The sequence below is a fragment of the Eublepharis macularius genome, chromosome 4 (assembly GCF_028583425.1).
Source record: "Eublepharis macularius isolate TG4126 chromosome 4, MPM_Emac_v1.0, whole genome shotgun sequence".
In the NCBI taxonomy this organism is placed as follows: Eukaryota; Metazoa; Chordata; class Lepidosauria; order Squamata; family Eublepharidae; genus Eublepharis; species Eublepharis macularius.
This window is the reverse complement of record NC_072793.1, coordinates 125,173,160-125,192,772: the sequence shown is the minus strand read 5'-3', so window position 1 is coordinate 125,192,772 and position 19,613 is coordinate 125,173,160. Positions and strand designations below refer to the sequence as shown.

Here is a 19,613-nt window from a genome sequence, read left to right as displayed (position 1 = left end):
TTTGCATCCTCCCCACAAACCAGGAATCTGTACCATGGCTTAATCCAGTTTGCAAGGAGGAAACAAATCAATATGATTCTTTTATTATAGTCTTCCAGTAGAATATGAGAAGTATTTGGACCTACCCAACAAAGACTCATATCATCAGCTACTTTTTACTTGGTGTAAAGAAATTGCCTACACAGAAGTAATATGTGAATGAATTCTTTGGCCTCAGATTGGGACACAGATCAGCCTAAACATTTACTCGCTACCTTTTTAAAAAAAACCACACAGCATAAATGGCAAGAATTGTCTGCCTATGTGTTTTTATACAAAAGCCCATGACATCTTATTAGGTATTGTGAGGCTTAAGTTATTAACAAAGTTGCTGCTGAATTTTTGGAATTTGAATCACCAAAGCATCCTTAGCTACACTGATGCCTGCTAAGTCAATGACAACTACATTAGAGATGCTGTAACATCTATGCCTGGATGCTAAATTATAACATCAAAAAAGGATCAGCCAATGACCTGAAGAGAGGCATTGAAGACAAAGTCAGAGATTGAGGAGGAACTTGCAAGACTAGAGAGGAAAGGAATAAGGAGAGGTTTAGAAAGTGTCAGGAAAGGTTCAATGCTTATAGCCTGTGGGCTGTGAGTATGCTGGTGTTTATAGTGATGCCATTTATAGAAATTATCAGTTGCTGAAATGGTTTATTAAAAATGTTTATCCTGAACAAAAATTACCTTATCTGCTAAGACTATTGAGATAGTTTTTTAAAATTCAGTTTATTCTTAATTTTACACAGAGAAGCCAGGAAGCATAAAGTGACACTTAGTTTGGGATATCATGGGAATGTGGTAGATCTTTGGTAAGTAACTGATAACTGATCTGTGATCCTCTTGACAATGATGTACTAATAAAGAATTACTGCAAAGTTCAATGTGTTGTGTAATAGCTTTGTGGCGTCTCTTCTAACCTGTGATTCTATTACATATTTGTTTGTGTGTGAGAGAAAGAACAAGTACCAGTGAGTCAAAAGCCATGAACCATTGTGTCCACTACTTTTCCTTTCCTTTAATAACTTTACATTTCCTTTACTTATTAAGCTAATTATCCAACAAACAATACTGTCCTGTAATTTACCATTCTAATCAGCAAAGGGTGAAGCCTTCCTAAAGACAGTTTATGCCCCTTTCCACATGGTCATTTTTCAGTGGTTCAGATTCCATTCTGCTTCCCATGATCTCCAGAGTTCCACACGTGCAAGGGAGTCATAGTATGCAGAATCGAATCTTGTCCGTCTTTCCCCCGAGTATTCCCCCTGAGGACATACCATGCCTTTTTTTTTTAACAGCACTTCTGAGTTGCTCCTGGTGCGTCATATGTATGTGCAGAACTCTTACTCCCTTTCAGTTTCTCCTTTCTTCCCCCCTTTCCTTTCCCCAGGAGATGACTGGTTGGCCACCCGCCGGTAACCACTCCCACCTTCCTCTGCTCTTCATTCTCCTTTTCCACCATTTTAAAAATTAAACAAATGAGGTAGTAACGCTGGAACGTTACTGCACTTATATTCCTTCAAATTTGTAAATTCTAAATCTAAAACATCTAAATCTTGAGCACACAGGGAAGTTTACAGAGAAGCATTGTAGTGCTGCATCCTCTCTCAAATAGCTGTGGAAACCGCTTTCTCCCTCTTCAGTTCTCCAAATTCCTTTTCTGCTTTTTTAAAAAATTAAACAAATAGGGTAGTAATGTTGAAACATTACTGCACTAATATTCCTTATCATTCCTAAATTCTTAATCTAAAAAACTCATCTTAGCTGGCACACAAGGAAGTTTTCAGAGATGGTAGCGCTGCATCCTCCTCTCTCAGGTGGCTGCGGAAACCGCTTCCTCCCTCCCCATCCCTCCACATGCGTTTTTTTAATTTTCCTATTTGGCGTTAGGAGAGGCCTGAAACAAGCCCCAAGCAAATGAGCATTCAATCCCCCCCGCCCTTGGGGAGAGTTGCAACACTGTGAGGCATTCCTGCATTCTACCCCTTTAAGCAATATGTGTGCTGTTCCCCGACTGCAATCCACATTCTCCACTGATCACTTTTTTGGTTTCCTCTTTCTCCCTTTCTTTACCACCAGGGATCATGTTCAAAAATAAAAAACTAGTGAGCATAAGACTGCCCAATCAGCAAATATAGGGACAGGGAGAAAAGCATGGTGGTGAACAAACTGGGCTCCAACATTGTAACATTACTATCCATGCTCTGATTTTTTTTTTTAAAAAAAGATGTCAGCTCCAGCCCCCACAAAAGGCAGCTTGAAACAGACACTTCTCAACTCGTCTAGAATAAGAAAGCAGACACCAAATTGCCTTGAGGTGCAGACACCAAATTGCCTTGAGGTCATGCAGTGCAGAATGCTAGGAACCCAAGCCGATTCAGCGCTGATCGGTGTGAATAAGTAGGGTGGGCTTAAAGTGTGCGGTGCAGAATGGGCCTATGAAACCTTCCTCAGAATTCAGAGGCTTTTCCGTTTTGAATTTTGCTGAACCAGGTGGTAGGATACAGGGTCACTGTGTTTTGCCTTACATGATCCAGCCAAAATTAATCACTTTTTAACCTCACTGATTTCAGTGGTCCAGAGGAGTTAGCTGTGTTAGTCTGTAGTAGCAAAATTGAAAAGAGTCCAATAGCACCTTTAAGACTAACCAACTTTACTGTAGCATAAGCTTTCGAGAATCACAGTTCTCTTCATCAGATGCATGATGCATGCATCTGACGAAGAGAACTGTGATTCTTGAAAGCTTATGCTACAGTAAAGTTGGTTAGTCTTAAAGGTGCTTCTGATTTCAGTGGGACAGTCATCCATGTACCACTGAAATCATTCCTCATAGCAAAAGCATCTTGGCTAATGATACTATGCCCACGTTGTTCCAGGTGCGCTACTTTATAACCATTTTCCATATTAAAATCAAGGTAACTGACCTAAAGTTATCTACTTCCTCTTTTTCTGTGGGCAGGGAGAGACTTGTTGATGAATTCAATAAGACTGGAGAGCTGTTAGTTGATTTAGGATCTGACCAAACATCTTGTCACAATCCATTCAATGGAGGATACTACCCAGTACAGCTGAACTTTAAGGAAGCTAACCAGCTCATGGCTAGCAGTCCAGAGGAATTCAAAGTTCTTGTGCAAGAAAGGTACTTAAATACTTTTTACAGATTTATTTGCTAGAAATGTGTAGATTGAATAATTTGTCTCCGCTCAATATGGTCAGATGTCTCCTGCAATATTTTGTTTAAATTCTGGAGTAGGGTAGGAAGCTAGTTTTGGAATGACTTAAATAAAATCAGAATCTACACTGTTATGGTGAACTCAATCTGAAGTAACATCTCTGCTTTTAGCAAAATGCTAAATGCTCTGCTTTATACTGAGTCAGAGTTTTGGTCTATCGAGATCAGTATTAAGATAGATCAAGATGAGTAGTCGTGTTAGTCTATCTGTAGCAGTGGAAAAGAGCAAGAGACTAGTAGCACCTGTAAGACTAACAAAAGTTGTGGTAGTGTATGAGCTTTTATGAGTGAAGAAGCTCATACCCTACCACAACTTGTGTTAGTCTTATAGGTGCTACTGGACTCTTGCTCTTTTCCACAAGATCAGTATGGTCTACTCTGGCAGTTGCTCTGCAGGGTCTCAGGTAGAGGAGGTATTTCACATCAACTGATCTTTTAAACTTGCAACTCTACCACTGAGCTGCTGCCTCTACAGAAAGCTGAAAGAAAACTCAAGTGTACACGTATTCAACAGTAAGTCAGTCAGTTCATCATGATTAAGTAAGAAATTGTAGTGTAATATTCCTAAGCCTGCATTCTTCATTTTCTCCAATATTTGTCTTCCTGGTTTCTTATCTTTAATCCTTTGGAGAGAGCATTATGGTACCCCCAAAAGAAATGCAAATAGGTTTCTACTTCCAAGCAGCATGCACTAAGGTTTGGTGACCTGGTTGATGAAAAGTGAGTGGTGGAAGGTAATGAAAAAGGTCACATTGAGGAAAGAGATGTGGAAAAACAGCTATGCCCAAGCATATTATAGGCATATTGCTTGTCCAGAATGTACTGCCTCATGGCCAAAGGAAATGTCAATATGTACCATGCCTGTCCCAGACCCAATAACCCAAGGCAACCCACATCATCATTATTCTAAATCATCTATAATAGGCTGTGAGTTAGTTCAGAATGCATCATCAGACAGTAAGAAATAGAAAAGCCATTTGTTTGCCTACATGTAATAAATATGCATTACAATGGTCATTTGAAAACCTTGATTTTTGATGGTGGCAGTCTAACTCACGCAACTGGCAAACGCACAATATTCCTTGACTTAAGCCAAAACACCAATGCAAATTAATCAGATGCAAATGAATCACTGCATGAAAGAGCTTTCATATGAAAATGTTATGCTTGTATTACATTCATGAAAGCAAAGGAGAACTTGAAAGGGGGGGAAAGAGTTAAACTGCTGGGAGGTTTGGGGATTCAGAGGGAAAGAACTGGAGTTCAAGAAATGGGAAATTGAAGTCAGTCTACAGGTCTTTGTGAGAAAAAAAAGAAAAAGAAATACTGTGGTTGATCTCCGAGCAAGGCAAAAACATCCTTGCTCATGGAGGCAACTTGAAAGTCACTAATTTCTTCAGTTTTTGTTTTAAAATCTAATCAGCAAATGGCTGTGCAAGAAGTGGGATTTTGTTTCTGAGAACATTGCAAATGTTAAGTGACACGGCTGTATTGATTTTGAGCCATAGCCAGCTGTTCATTTTTCCATTCCATAATCACCGGAACTAGGAATTAAAGAATTAGACTCTATAGATTAGCAGTAATAGTTCTCTTCCTGCTGCTTGTCCCTGTTAGGTCTCTGTTTCTGACATGATGGTCTGGGAGTCAGAATTTGTTCATATTGATTGATACTGTATGGTTCAAACTAGATGTGACAGGAACAGACCCATTTGGTTATGCCAGAGCCTGCGCCAGTCTGGTTCAAGGAATAAAAGGGATGTGAGGAGGAGGGGAGCTGAACTTTCTCCCCTTCTGTGGCAATCCAGGCATTTTCCTCCCAATTGGCTCAGTTCTGGTTTCAGAGTCCAACTGGATAAAAAAAGAGAAAGATTTTGAGTGTTGGGCTGCAGAGAAGCCACAAAAGGGCAAAAGTAGCTCCCTGTTCTTTACATGATTGGAGCATAGATGGTTTTCCATTGTTGTATAGGGTTTCTGCACGCCACTTGAGGCTTCATCTTGGGGACAGAAACTAATGTTCCTGTACAGAGGTTTTCATTTATTTATGAAATTTCTTTCCCATCAATACAGGATACATGATACCTTCATCTCTTCATAACAACAATGTAAGATGAGTTAGTCTTAGAGGCAGCACAAGGACACCCTCTGTTTGTTTTGCAGCTGAATTTGGTGCAGAATTAGTATCTGTGAGGGCAGGATCCCCTGCCCATCGGAGGAATTTGATTTGCACTGTTATTGGTGAAGTTTTAGGAATTGAGATCCCATTGGTACAAGGGTTAGGATCTGAACTGTTATAGGACAATGCAAACCTTCTATTATAAAAGGGTACCAGGAAAGAATACCAGGATGATAGAATGGAGACCAGGAGTTGGGTCCAGTTGACTCAGGTGTTCTGAGATCTTTGGTTATTATTGCTCAAACCTGGGTCATGAGTGTAAGGACCTTTGGAGGGTCATGCAAACAATTCTTGATTTATGTTCTTCTGCAGCATGCAGGCAGCCAAGCTTCTTCCTTTTGTAAGTGTCTGGAGAAATACCTGTCCTAACTGTGAGACCCTACTTTGACATCAAAATGGATGTATTTTATTGGCACCTTGACTTCAGAACACCACAGGACATCAGATTGCAAAAAGACACGGGTTGGGGTGGTGGTGGGGAGGTATTTCATAGGGCAACATGATATAGCCAGTCATAGTTAGCCACATGACTACATCACTAAGAGAAAGTAAAGCTAATTCAGAGTAAGGGTAATATGAATCAATAGGCTTTGAACTTGCTGTTATTTAAAAAAGACACCATAAATTATCTTTCTTTTTCTCAACTAAAGCAACAACTGATCAGTGAACAGTAAAAAAAATGAAGAATTGGGCTGATCTTTTGAGACCCCCCCTTCCTTAAAACCCCTTTTTAATGCCAAAAAGGGTTGTTTGGAGAACATTTGTTCCAACCTTAGTTTGAAGTCATTCAAATGTCCTCATTCAACCAAGATCTTGCACTGTTCAAACTCCTTCCTTATCACATTATCCTTGTCTTTCAGGAAACATTAGTTGTGTTAGGGCTCACATTATTTTTTACTCCTTATAAATTGATGGATTTGGGGGGGAAATTATAGTGTGGCCTTTTGTCTTTAGTCTGAGAAGGCAGGTGGCTGCTATCAACAAACTGTCTGACCAAGGAATGTTTTTTTGGGATTACGGAAATGCTTTTCTTCTAGAAGCTCAGAGAGCTGGTGAGTAGATATTTTGTTTTTTAGACTCAAATTAGGTAAGACTTACATTTGGTTGGGAACTACAGATAATTCATTTCTATATAAGGGATGCTACACATTTACAAACTTCCTTCATGGGAGGCAGGCTCTTGTATATGCAGGAATGGGGCGAAGTGAAATTTATGTGGCGCATGACAGCAGCACATTCAAGGCCATATTTGGGTTTTACATTGATTACTACCTGAAAGGGTTTTCTGTGTTAAAATTTTGTTACTCGCCAAATAGTTCCAATTTTTCCATACAGCTCATTCTTAGCCACTACAAAGCTATGTAAACTAAAGGCTGAAGCTGCTTTAAATAGCTAATCCAGTGTAAGAAAGGAGCAAAGCTTCTTCTTGATCTCTTTTGGCATGGACCGTTTAAAAGTCCACAGACAGGTATAGAAGGATGCAATCAACCTTGAAATTCATGGGTTTTCTTTCTTTATACATTTTTGTTGGAACTAAAAGAAACAACAATTATTACCTGCCATCCATTAAAAAGAGGAATCTCATATAACCAATATATATGAGGGGTGTGCAAAACGAAACAAACAAGCCAGGAATACACTCGGAATTCATTGTTTCATTTCATTAAAATGGCTACTGGAACAGTGAACCAAATCTGGGAAACCAAATTATAATGGCATATAACTCCCAGCAAAAAATTGTGTTTCATTTCAGTTCCTATCATGCAATGGCAGCAGCATGCAGACAGGCATGGCAGCATCTTGTTTTCCATCATGGCATTCAACAATTGGATCTCAAGAGCAGAGAGCCCTTATGTTATAAGCTCTAATTAACTCCTTTGGTGGGAGGGGGGATGCACACAACGCACATGAATGCATCTTTTCTGGGGCTACCTGGGCAACAGCATTTTCTCCCTGCCAACTGAGTCCTCACAAGGGGAGATCCTTTCCCACTTATCTGTGCATCTTGGTAGGCAGGGTGCAAGTGGTCTGTTCAATTAATTGAATTTGATAAATGCCCTGATAGAATTCAGTCATAGGCTGCACTCCTAAAGACACTTCCTTGGGAGTAAGCACTACTGAAAAGCATGGGATTTACATCTGAGTAGACCTGTTTAGAAGGGGAAGCTGCATCTTGAGTTTTTATTTCTGGCACTGCCTGGGCACTGGTCTGTTTCCCTCACCTTCTTCAGGGTTGTGAGGAAAAGTGCTGTCGGGTGGGGTGCATTAAAAGTCCTGGAAGACTTTGATCATAGGCTGCAATTCTAAATACACTTCCCTGGGAGTAACCACTATTGAATTACATGGGACTTACATCTGAGTATACCTTTTTAGGGCTGATGTGCATCTTGGTGCTGTTAGCTACAAAAACAGCTGCTCCAAAGAGCCTCTAAGGTCTCATTGCAAAGAATAGGCTTGAAAGTCATGATAACAGAATAAACCAAATTAGATCCAAATCAGCAATGCCCCACCCAGAAAACACCAATAATGGTAAATAGTTCATTCAGAAACCCTGGATTTGAAAGTGAAAAAAAATTCTCAGTACATATCCTTAATACATATTTCAATCCTTCTTAATACAAAACATTATTTTACAAATATTTAAGATACAAGCCATCAACAAATTGTTACTTATACTAATATCTAAAACTGACAGTTTATTATTCATAAGGGATAGAAATTGTGATTATCTAGAAAAAGTAGGCCATTTCCACACGGCTTACCTTATTCTGCAAAATAGCGAAATCTCGCACGAAATCTCATGCGAAATCTCACGAGAAGACGCTGTTAGTGCGTCTTCTCGTGTGATAACAGCATCTTCTCGCGAGATTTCGCGTGAGATTTCGCTATTTTGCAGAATAAGGTAAGTCGTGTGGAAACGGCCATATTCAAATATAATTTAAGATACTCTCATATCCACACGGGGTGAGAACGGACAGATTTTCTTTTTTATTTAATAACCAAAGTTCTTTTGAAGGTGCTGATGTTGGGAAAGAAGGAGCCAGCAAAGGAGAATTCCGATATCCTTCCTATGTTCAGCACATTATGGGGTAAGCAGGGGAAAGTAGGACATGGAATACTAAACTTCCAGTTTAAAAATTAGACACTAATGTGTCTGCACTTTGGGAGGGAATTAGAAAATGAAGAAGGGGACTACTGAATGAGCTGCCAAATCTGAGGTGACTTTCCCCTAGTCACTTCTGTTTTTCCATATGTGCTCAGATGCTTAAGTGAATAAGTAATTCATAAGACCTGTGCATTATATACTGGATTCTAGATTGTAGCAGTTCTCATATCTTTTGAGAGGCCAGTCATGTCCATCTTTCATTTATACAGGCTCACACATATAGGCAGGCATGAGGGAGATATCGGAAAGGTTTTTTAACCATAGGAAAGTACTATGAGAATCAGTAATGAAAGGTGGAACACAATAGTTCAACTGCGTATATACAGGCTGTTTCATATCTGTTTGGAGTATTTGGGAGAAGATAATCCAGTGAATTCAAGCTAGGCATAAAATACCTGGCAATCATGGGAATATCCACAAAGGGAGAAAAAAAACCCCTGACTTTATTTTGGGTACTTCCTAAATTTCTGATTTAATGCTACACCATCAAACCAAAAATTTGGAAAGCTAGTGTTTCAGCAAGACCAGAGTAATTCCCAAAGGCTATGGACTAAGCACGTGGATGAAGGAGACGGATCCACTGAAATCTGTTGCTGCTAAGTACTGTCAATGTGATTAGCATTAGTGTGAAAAGTGGTGAATGTAACACAACAGCTACAGTGTGACTATGACTAGGCATGCAGGATTGTCAGGGAGTGACCCACAGACTAAACCTATCCCTTGAGGATGTCATCTGATCTCACAGCAGCCTCCACCACCATTTAGCAACTCTGAAGCAGCAGTGCTATGAAGTAGTGATAGAAGAGGCAGCCAGGAGAGAGGCAGGACACACTAACTGGAATGTGCATTAAAGTCCTTTGTGTTGTGATGGTTCAGAAATGTTGCATCGCTGTGAGTATGCTGTTGCTTCTGGCTAAGCTGCTGCCCCCTGTGAAGTTGGAGAGCACTCAGAGTCTTCTGAAATGACAAAGAGGACACCTGGGCAGACTCCAAATTCGAAACATCAGGTAACATACAATAAGTGAGAGTCTGCTTCAGAAACCTTTGCTTTGGTGCAAAGGACTCTGGTTTGCTCTCCAGCTTCACACACCTGGATCTCCCATCCTTCTCTTGTATCTGTTTCTTAGGACATAGGTGGTGAGTGCTATAGCAAGATACATTTGCCTAAAGGCAAAGGACAGCAGGGAGGAACTGTGGATGATTATAGGTGAATCATAAAATACTCTCCTTTGATTAAACTCTTGGTCTTCTTTCAAAACATATTCATGGCAGGTGTGGTTATGATTATACATGCACAATGGCTTATGGCTGTTTGGAAAGCCTTATTTAAATTCTGAAACAAAGGTCCAAAGAGCCTTGTGTTTGGATTAGTTTGTTTGAAATGTTTGAAATTCTTCCATCTTCAGTTAATGAAAGAAAAGCATTGCTAACCGCCAGGATAAATATCGCAGGAATTTGAACTATCTTCTAATCTTTAAGCGTATTCTCTTCCCAGTGACATTTTTTCTTTGGGATTTGGCCCATTTCGGTGGGTTTGTACCTCGGGCAGCCCAGAAGACTTGGCAATCACTGATAGTATTGCCAAATCAGTGCTTGAAGATGCTGTGCTTCAGGAAGGTGGGGCATGATTTCATTTTCAAACATTATATGAATGTAGGAACGCAGCTAACGTTATTTGCTAGGTGGGCTTGCCATATTTCCAAGTGGGGTTTCACAGGAATGAATGGAAAACTCATGAGGTCTGTAGCCTTGTTGCCAAGTTCAAGTGTTTGTATGTATTTAATATTTACAAATTGTTAGAATCAGAAATTTACAAGTGGAATGCAACCAATTACTTTCAGAAGGCTTTGCCTACTTCTAAAACACTTTCTTTAAAGAGATACTCATCCTTTACTCTGTGTATCTGTGGGGTCATTGAAGCCTCTAACTGTAGCCTCTATTTCTTGGAATGGAATAATGAGTTTAATTAAAGGCTAATGAATTATATTGGATAGAATAGTGGACTTGGTATGGGGAGATTTGGATTCAAATCCCAATTCAAGTCTGATCTAACTCACAGAGTTCTTGTGAGGATAATATGGATAAAAAGCAATATACATTACCCTGGACTCCTCAGAAGAATTGGGGGGGGGGAGATAATATACAGTGCAACATAATCATACCCTTCTCAGCCTATATTCTTAAATGTATATGTATATTGGAAGTATTATGCATGTCCTTGGCTAATGGACCATATCAGGGAATTTCAGAAGAAAAATAGCTTGTGTTTTATAGATTACAGCAAAGCTTTCAACTGTGTGGATCATGAAAAACTATGGGTGGTTTTAAATGAAATGGGTGTGACACAACATCTGTTTGTTTTGATGTGCAACCTGGACTCTGGACAAAAGGTGGGGAAACAGAAGAATTTCCAATTGACAAAGGTGTCAGACAAGGATGTATATTATTTCCTTATCTGTTCAACTTATATGCATAACATATCATAAGGAAAGCTGGGTTAGACTTAGATGAAAATGGAGTCAAAATTGGTGGAAGGAATGTTAACAATTTGAATACGCAGACTACACCACGTTATTAGCAGGAAATAGTAAGACTTGAAACAACAAGCGAAGGAGGAATTTCCAAAGCAGAATTGCAGCTGAACATCAAGAAGACAAAAGTAATGACTTCTGAGGAATTATACAATTTTAAAGCTGACAATGAAGAAATTAAAATTGTTAAAGATTTTCTATTCCTTGGCTCATTCATCAGCAAAAAGGATCATGAGATCAGAAGGAGATTGAGACTTGGAAGGGCAGCCAAGAAGGAACTAGAAAAGATCCTTAAGTGTAAGGAAGTATCACTGGAGACTAAAATCAAGACAATTCATTCTATGGTATTCACCATTACTGTTTATAGATGTGAAAGTTTGATAAGGAAGAAAGCTAACAGGAAGAAAATTGATTCATTTGAAATATGGTGTTAGAGGAAATTTTAACAGAGACCATGGCCCATCAAAAAGATGTGGGTTCAAATCAAGCCTGAATTCTCCCTAAAAACTAAAATGACTAAACTGACGCTATTGTACTTTGGTCACATCATGAGAAGAAGACAAGAGTTGCTGGAAAAGTTGATAATTCTAGGAAAAGTTGAAAGCAGTAGGAAAAGAGGAAAATCCAACATGAGATGGACTGATTCAATAAAGGAAGTCATGGTCTTCAGTTTGCAAGACATGTACAAGGGTATTTATAGGACATTTTGGAGGTAATTAATTCATAGGGTCACCGTAAGTCAGTAGCAACTTGATGGCACATATAACACATACCTCTCCTTGGTACTGAACACCATAGAGGCCTGCCCCTGACTATTTTTGATTTGAGCAGTTAGGAGATAGTCTCACATTAAAATGACTCCATCTGTACGACCACTGTGGTCCACCACAAAAACACCATGATAAGTAGGAGCCCTTTATTCTCGTAACACACATACTCCCTGAAGGGAGTATGACATCTAGCCCAGGAAATATTGCCTTGCATTTCCCACCATTCAAAGCCAAAAAATATTTTAGTGCATGATAAATCTAGGAGTATGTGTCTCTCACAATAAAATGACCCCTGGAATTATATGTATGTATATATAAAATGACATTTTAAAATCCAGCTGACTGAAGCAGATTTGGAGGCAGCTCTATTACTGGCTGGGCTGTTGTGCTTGGCAGAATTCTGGAGAGAGGAATTCAGTGAGAAATGAAAGCTGAACTTTAGTGGAAAAGAGGCCTATTAAAATTACCCTTTCAGAAAAACTTCTTTGACCTCCTTGTTATTGAATGTTCTGCTCGTGGTTCAGCTATGCAAGCTCAAAGCAGTACTTCAGCTACAGTCCTAAATTTGAATTGACATAAAATCACATCCCAGAGATTTTTAAATATGTGCTGTGCCATTTTCATGTCAAAGATAGCCAAGGCACACAATCAGATTTGTATGTTGAGAAAATGAGTTCACTACCAAGTTTAACACATGGGTGAAGTGTGTGATGAGCTTGTTATACGTTCAGCTTGTGACCCAGGCTGAATCCACACGTCCCAACATAGTGCTAAACTATCAGAAAGATAGTGTCTTCCTGGCGTGATTTCTGATGTCATCATGCCACGATTCCGCTCTCATGGTGTGATGATGACATCAGAAATTGTGCCAGGAAGACGCTATCATTCTGACAGTTTAGCAGTATGCTGGAACGTGTGGATTCAGCCCCATTCTATGTTAACCATCCACTGGAAAGTGGCCAGAAGTAGCTTGAATGCTAGTGAGTTGTGTGGATTGAATGACGAGCGGAGCCAACACACAATGGCTTTGATATTAATTAAATTCCATGGGGGTCCCATTAATCTATAATCTCACTATGTCAGCTAATACTTTGAAGTGAATGGTTACCTTTAGTGGCTCATAGGTCAAAGTGGCCATTTGATAAGGAGCTGCAGAAGCTTATTTGTTGGGCTACTGGGGCATTTTTGTTGCTTGTGCATGTAGTTACTACAATTACAAAGCAAGTTTCCAGTTCTTTGAATTTGGGGCATTTCTTAGTAAGATTCACTTCTAACAGTCAACTTCATTTTGAGGAAAAGAAAGGTGAATTTTTATTAAATAGAGCTTGGAAAGGAATGCTAAAGCCCATGGCTGACTTTTGCATGTCAGCTGATAACTCCTGTGAATAAATTGCCATAGGTGGAAATTGTCTTATTTATTTGTACCATTTTAGCCATAAAGCTTTTCACAATTTCACAATTTCTCAGATTTTGCTGCAAATCATCAAGTGACAAATAGTTAAGTGATTTGTGAAGGGGTTGTGGCTCCTTGGCTCCTTATCATTCAGAAGGGTCCAGGTTCAATCCCCAACACCTTCAATGTTATAAAAAAGGAAAAGGCAGCAAGTGGCATGAAAGGTATTTACCTGAGAGGCTAGAGGGACACTGCCAGCCAGCACAGAGAGTACTTACCTTGATAGACCAAGGATCTGACTCAGTAGAAGGCAGCCATGAACATATGAAGAGGCCCTTAGATTGTGTCTTCTTCATTGCTGTCATGAAGCAGTAAGAAGAGCTGTACAATATGGAGAAGAAAGAAGATGATGAAGTATAGTTTACATAGACATTTGCTGAACATTAGCAGCACACTTCCAACACGGACCACTTTTTTCTGCTCCAGTTTGCACTATGGGAAGGCAGGAAAATATGTTTGAAGGATGTATTTTGGTCACTTCCTGGAACACTCTTAAAACCAAAATTAGACTCTTGAAAAGTAGTCAGAACCTCCAAAGCTACCCGTTTTGTTGTTAAGGTGACATGGGGTAGGTCCATAAGAAGTTGAATACGTTCTGAGAAATGATGGCTTGGCTAGATTAGGGCTTAGTGGGAGTGAAGCAATATCAGCTACATGAAGAATGCATTCCCTGCACTCTTGGTATTTGGAGAGGATGAGATGATGTAAAAATACAATAACAAAAAGAATTACTCTTAACGCTAGGGAGTCAACTTCTTTGCTGGCAGAGAGAAAGTGGATGAGATCACAACGTACTTTTAGTATCTTCTAAAGCCTAAATAAAGATCAGTAAACAGCAGAAGCAACAAAGTAACCTGATACAGGAATAATTTCATGGATGGAGTGGCAACATTTTTTTTAAAAAGCACAACAAATGAAATTCAGTTATTCAAGAAGGGCTTTCCAACCTTCCCAAAGAAAAGTTATACAAATAAAAGAGCAGTAATTCTACCTGGGAAGAGGAGACACAAGATTAGGAGAAAAAGTGCTCAAAATCTTTTTACAACATAATGGCACAAGTGGTACTTACAAGTGATAGGAGTTAGCATTGCTGTTCTTTACCTGGTGCTAAAAGCCATCTCCCCCCCCCCCTCCGATTCTTCTCTGTGACTTTTCATGGAGAATGAATACTCTCCTCATGCTCTCTGGTCCTTCCAACAGGTGGTAAATGCTGGCTATTCGGCATCAGTACTTGATATCAAATTATTCTGGAATTGGTCTGCTGCTCTAGTCAGTGTTTAACAATATGCAGGAGAACATATTTGACAGCTGCCACACAGTAGATGTCATTCTCTGACAATATCCAGTACACAGAAATCAATGCAGTAATGATAAAGCTGGTGAAATTTTGTCCCGATTCTACGCAGTTCTTCATATTCATGAACAAGACATGATAAGGACGGGCAGTAAGAAATGATCAGGATTATGGGCTGACACCCATATGAAGAGAGGGTTTGAGTCAGGGAATTCCCATGGCCATTTCTCATCTGACAGTTCCCTAATTGTGCTCTAAGATATTTCTTCTATTACATGATACAAAACCCTGTTTAATTTCTTTTTGATTTGTCTACTAATGTCCTTGCATATGATATTTCCATAAGAGTTCTGTAGTGTAAGCTAGGGAAGCAGCTGTTTCAGCCTTGATTGTTTGTTATTAAAAAGACCGATGTTTTAATCCTCACTGTATAATTTAAAGCATTTTACTGTTGAGCCATAAGCATTAAGAATGTCTCTTTCTTGGGCATTGGCACATATATATTTTACAGGCCCCTTTAGCAGAAGATTTTACCAGGTCATGAATACACTGTCCTTTCTTCTTCCTGTGGGTAAGCCTAGTGAAAAGGCAATAGATCACATTTTTTCCTCTAACACCACCAGTGAGATCATCTTGGAGCTGTACATGTCCATCTCTTTTTTATGGATCTCATACAGCTGATCTGCATGCTGCCCCTGGAGCTACTACATAAATGGCTGTGCTGTAATAATTTTATGAGCCATTTCATTGTTTCATTTTTTTTGTAGTGAGTGACTCTGTGAAGCAGCAATACCATGATAACATCCGCTGGATTGAAGAAGCCAGGAGGCACAATTTGGTATGTGCACCATAAAGTTCAGGGAACCTAGGCTGGAGAATAGGTCTAGATATGGATACTATGGATTCAGCCCCAGTTTGTCTTTGACAATGAGAAATTCAGTTCCCAAATTTATGTGTGCATCTGTTTTTCACAGGGAGTTTGCCTGTCAGATTTATTTAAGTTCATTTATATTCTACCTTATCGTAAACGATTCTCCACAGCCTCCACTGGAGGAAACGATTCTCCACTGAAATGTTTAATTCAAAGTAGTAGTTTTTATTTGTGTAATTGTGGATCACACAAAACTCTGATTCCATTCTAATTGCCCTTGATTGAAACACTGGTCATGCAAAAGATAGAGCCTCAGCTGAATAAAGTGTAACATTGGGAGTCGTCCTTGGGTCTCTTGGTGCTAGGAAATCCAATGAAATACTGAGCACAGAATGTGCACAAGAAGCATCAAATATACTCTTTGGCATTCTTTGCAGTCATAGTTTCTTTCCTATTCTATAATCATTCCAGATCTATTCTTCTTATCTGAAAAGAGGAAAACAGTTAATATTGGACATGGGTTTTAAGTTGTCAATATGCTGGTTTGAGGCAGTTAAATATTTTTTAAAAGGTTTTCATTGTGTGAGTATAGATAAAAACACAGTGCAATGGAAATTGTATTACTTTAGTCCTGAGAAATGGGCAGCTATCCTTGCATTTTTGGTTAAGGCTTGGCTCTGGCCATATCTGGATCATGGAGATAAGCCAATACACTTTATTGTTGCAATATTTCTACTTTCTAGGTTGTAGGTTCCCAAGCCAGAATTTTGTATTCTGATCAGAAAGGCCGTGTAGCTATTGCAGTAGCTATTAATCAAGGCATTGCTGAAGGAAGGATTAAGGTACAGTCTCTCCATATTTTTCATTCAATGTAGCCTGAGGATTTTGATCTAAGATTGGTCTGGAAGAGAAAGAACAATAATGTCTGACAATTTAATGGGAATGTTAACACCATATTGACAGGATCAAAATTCAGATGGAAAATATGGGCAAAGATTTTTCATATAAAATACAAATTGCTTGAAGTCAATATATCTGTAGTAAATTAACGAGAGTAATAGTTTGAAATGAGCTTGGCTTTTATACTAACGGTGTGCTCTGCTGATCCTTTGTGACATTTTATAAGAATTCTCAACCCTGTTCTTTTTTCTGTTCCCATCTAGAATGATCAATTGTAGCATTTCCACTAAGTTTCATACATGGATATCCTTCCTGCTTTTTTTCAGTCAGTCTAGAGATTATTCAAGGAGGGCAACAAAAGTGTTTTTTTCTCTTTTGCGTACAAACACTGGGAAGCCATTAACAGCTTCCTGTTGTTAGGATTCCAAGGTGCGAACCAGAAAACTTGTAGCCTTATAAGTGAATATGGTTCTATGTGAATTCAAGCCTCAGAGCCCCCTTTTGGTACAGCAAGGTACAGCGTCAGATCCCAGGAATTATAGGCAGTATAAAGACTCTGGATAGGCTCTTCTTGGTGTAAACACTAGGAGCCTGGTCTTCTACCTTTCTTGGTCAACAGTTTAATAACTTCTGATTGCTGCACTTCATGCTCCAGCTTTCCTAGCCTAGAAAAGATCAAACCCAAAGCTCAAGCTCATGCCCATGGTGGAGAACACACCATCTGAGTAGAGAATCATGTATGGTGGCTCACATTTCCAGTGTGTGGCTGTGATATTCTGAAGTGCTTGTCAAAGACGGAAATTGCACTTGTGCCGCCCTCCATACTGACTTTGAAGCACATGAGGTTTCCAGTACAAGATGTTACCAAAGGTAATATGCCTTGAGAAAGCACTCATGTCCATCAAAAGAATTATTAGACGTGACTGTGAGGTCAGCAATTGGCCTAAACATATTCAGTCCAAACATACATGCAATACCATGCATCTTTCAGTTCTCCAGCTGAATAATCATAACATTGTAAAGACTCAGTCTGGTAAGTCTTAACTGAGTCATGTCTGTTTATGTTACTCTGAAAATGTTTATTGTCATATTTTAAATACCATTGATCATTTTTGGAGCTTGCAGAGAGCCCATAAGTATAAAACAGTTTTATAAAACAATCATAGCCCAAGAGACAAAAACTAACCAAGGCTATGCAGTGCAAGGTCAAACTCCCATACCCTTTACTGTGTATTGTGTCTCTTTTTAAAATGTTATCAAAATCTTCTTTTGGCCATTGGCATCTTTTTTAAGATGTTATCAAAATCTTCTTTTGGCCATTGCCATCCTTGAAATGAATACAAGTAGACCGCAGACTTTGCTAGAAGTACAAAACTAGACCAAACTCTATATCCTATCAGTTTAGGACCAAACTAGATGTGATGATGTGTCAGGAGTAGAGATGGGCACGATCTGCATTACGAACATAAAAAACCCACGAAAATGGCAATTGCGCGATCGTGAGCCGGCGGATCGTGATCGTCCAGCAGTCGGGAGAGGCCTAGATCATGGCGTTTGGGCTCGGTTCGGGGATCCAGACACTCAGGCGTCAGCAATCTATTCCCCTGGCAACGGAGCCAGGGGAATGCCTGAGCTCTGTTTGTCCTCCTGTCGCCCTGGAAACCCCAATGGAAGCCCAGCTTTCCTTGATCAGCAGGGCTTCCTTCCAACCACGGAACAGCAAAGCAGTCACAAGTTGGGAGAAGACACCCAGGGGAGGAAGGGGGAAGGGGGTGTTCTGTAGCCATGGGCACTCCAATCTCATCCCTGCAAACCCTGATAGGCAGCTCTGACGGCCAAACACAGACCTCCTGTGTTGCTGAATGGGACCCATGCTTATAAATAGCCATGGTCTCCCAGGCTGTTTCACTTTCTGCTAGCAGTGGAGTGGGACAGAGCTCTTGCTTGCTACTTGATAGCCTTTGGAGAGAGAGAGACTGAGAGAGTACAATTGTGCTTGGCTTTAGTTGATAGGGATCTATCTCCTCTGGTTCCAGGGCTGCTGCCTGGCTCTGAGGCCAAGCTCAGTGGGCACCTCGGCTGAGGGCTCACATTAGTGCTTGATCTGGTCAGGTCCTGTATCGCTGGGAACAGTGGGGCGCCCCTCCGCTGCAGCCTCCACGATCCACGATCCGGGTTCAGGAACGGGATATGTTTGTTGCTGTTTGGGAATTCAGGATCATGGCCTGCACTGAAGCATGATCCTCTGGTTCTGTAATTTTTTTTGGTTCGTGCCCATGTCTAGTCAGGAGGTCTGTGAATAGACCTCTTTTTCTCTTAATATGCTGCATCCAGGGTGTTGACTGGAGTGGGTCATAGGGACCATATCACTCCAGTCTTGGCCCATCTAAACTGGCTCCCAATTTGTTTCCAGGCACAATTCAAGGTGCTGGTGCTGACCTTTAAAGCTTTATATGGTTTGGCACCATATTAATTGAAGGACCAACTACTCCCTTATGAGCCACAGTGGTCATCTTCAGAGGCCCTGCTTCAAGTGACCCTGCTTTCTGAGATTAGGCAGGTGGCAACCTGGAAAAGGCTCTTCTTGGTCATGGCACCAAAACACTGGAATATGGGAGTGGAATTTATGGGTTTGGAATTTAGATTAAAATACTGATTTTTGGCTGGTTCAGTGAAATCTAGGTATTTGAATAAAAAAACGCATGTATTCCAAATGTTAACTGAAATAATTTCTTAAATTTTGCCATTGTTTACTATGGGAAAATCAATCTCGGGGCTATCCAGTAGGCTGGAGGGGGCGTCATTTGTCAACCAACCTCACCAGACTTGGTGGGAACCTATTCTTTACTGTTCTCTAAAACCTCCCAAGGTTCATGAAGATTGGACCCCAGGGGGCAATTTTATAAGCCCCCAAAGAATGTTCCCCCCACTCTCCATTATTCCCTAAGGGAAAAATATCTGGGAGCTATCTGGGGAAGATGGGGGTGGCATTTTTTCAAACGAACTCCACCAAATTTGCAGAGGACCCACTCCTGACTGTTCTCTAAAGTCTCCCCAAGGTTCAGGAAGATTGGATCTCGTCATCCAATTCTATCAGTCCCTTAACAAGGCGCCCCTAGCCTCTCTAGTGTTTCCTATGGGGAAATAGTTAAAGCTGACTCCCACTGCAGAAACACACTGA

General features: G+C 40.1%; 1 protein-coding gene across 1 annotated transcript in view; it reads left to right on the top strand.

Moving 5' to 3' along the window:
• The window catches only part of UROC1 (urocanate hydratase 1), a 63,983-nt gene that overhangs the window by 31,368 nt on the left and 13,002 nt on the right, over window positions 1–19,613 (top strand). The window contains exons 10-16 of the mRNA XM_054975836.1: window positions 792–854; window positions 3,002–3,181; window positions 6,402–6,499; window positions 8,464–8,536; window positions 10,109–10,230; window positions 15,429–15,499; window positions 16,276–16,374. Coding sequence (XP_054831811.1) covers window positions 792–854; window positions 3,002–3,181; window positions 6,402–6,499; window positions 8,464–8,536; window positions 10,109–10,230; window positions 15,429–15,499; window positions 16,276–16,374 — 706 coding nt within the window. The remainder of the gene's footprint in view (window positions 1–791; window positions 855–3,001; window positions 3,182–6,401; window positions 6,500–8,463; window positions 8,537–10,108; window positions 10,231–15,428; window positions 15,500–16,275; window positions 16,375–19,613) is intronic.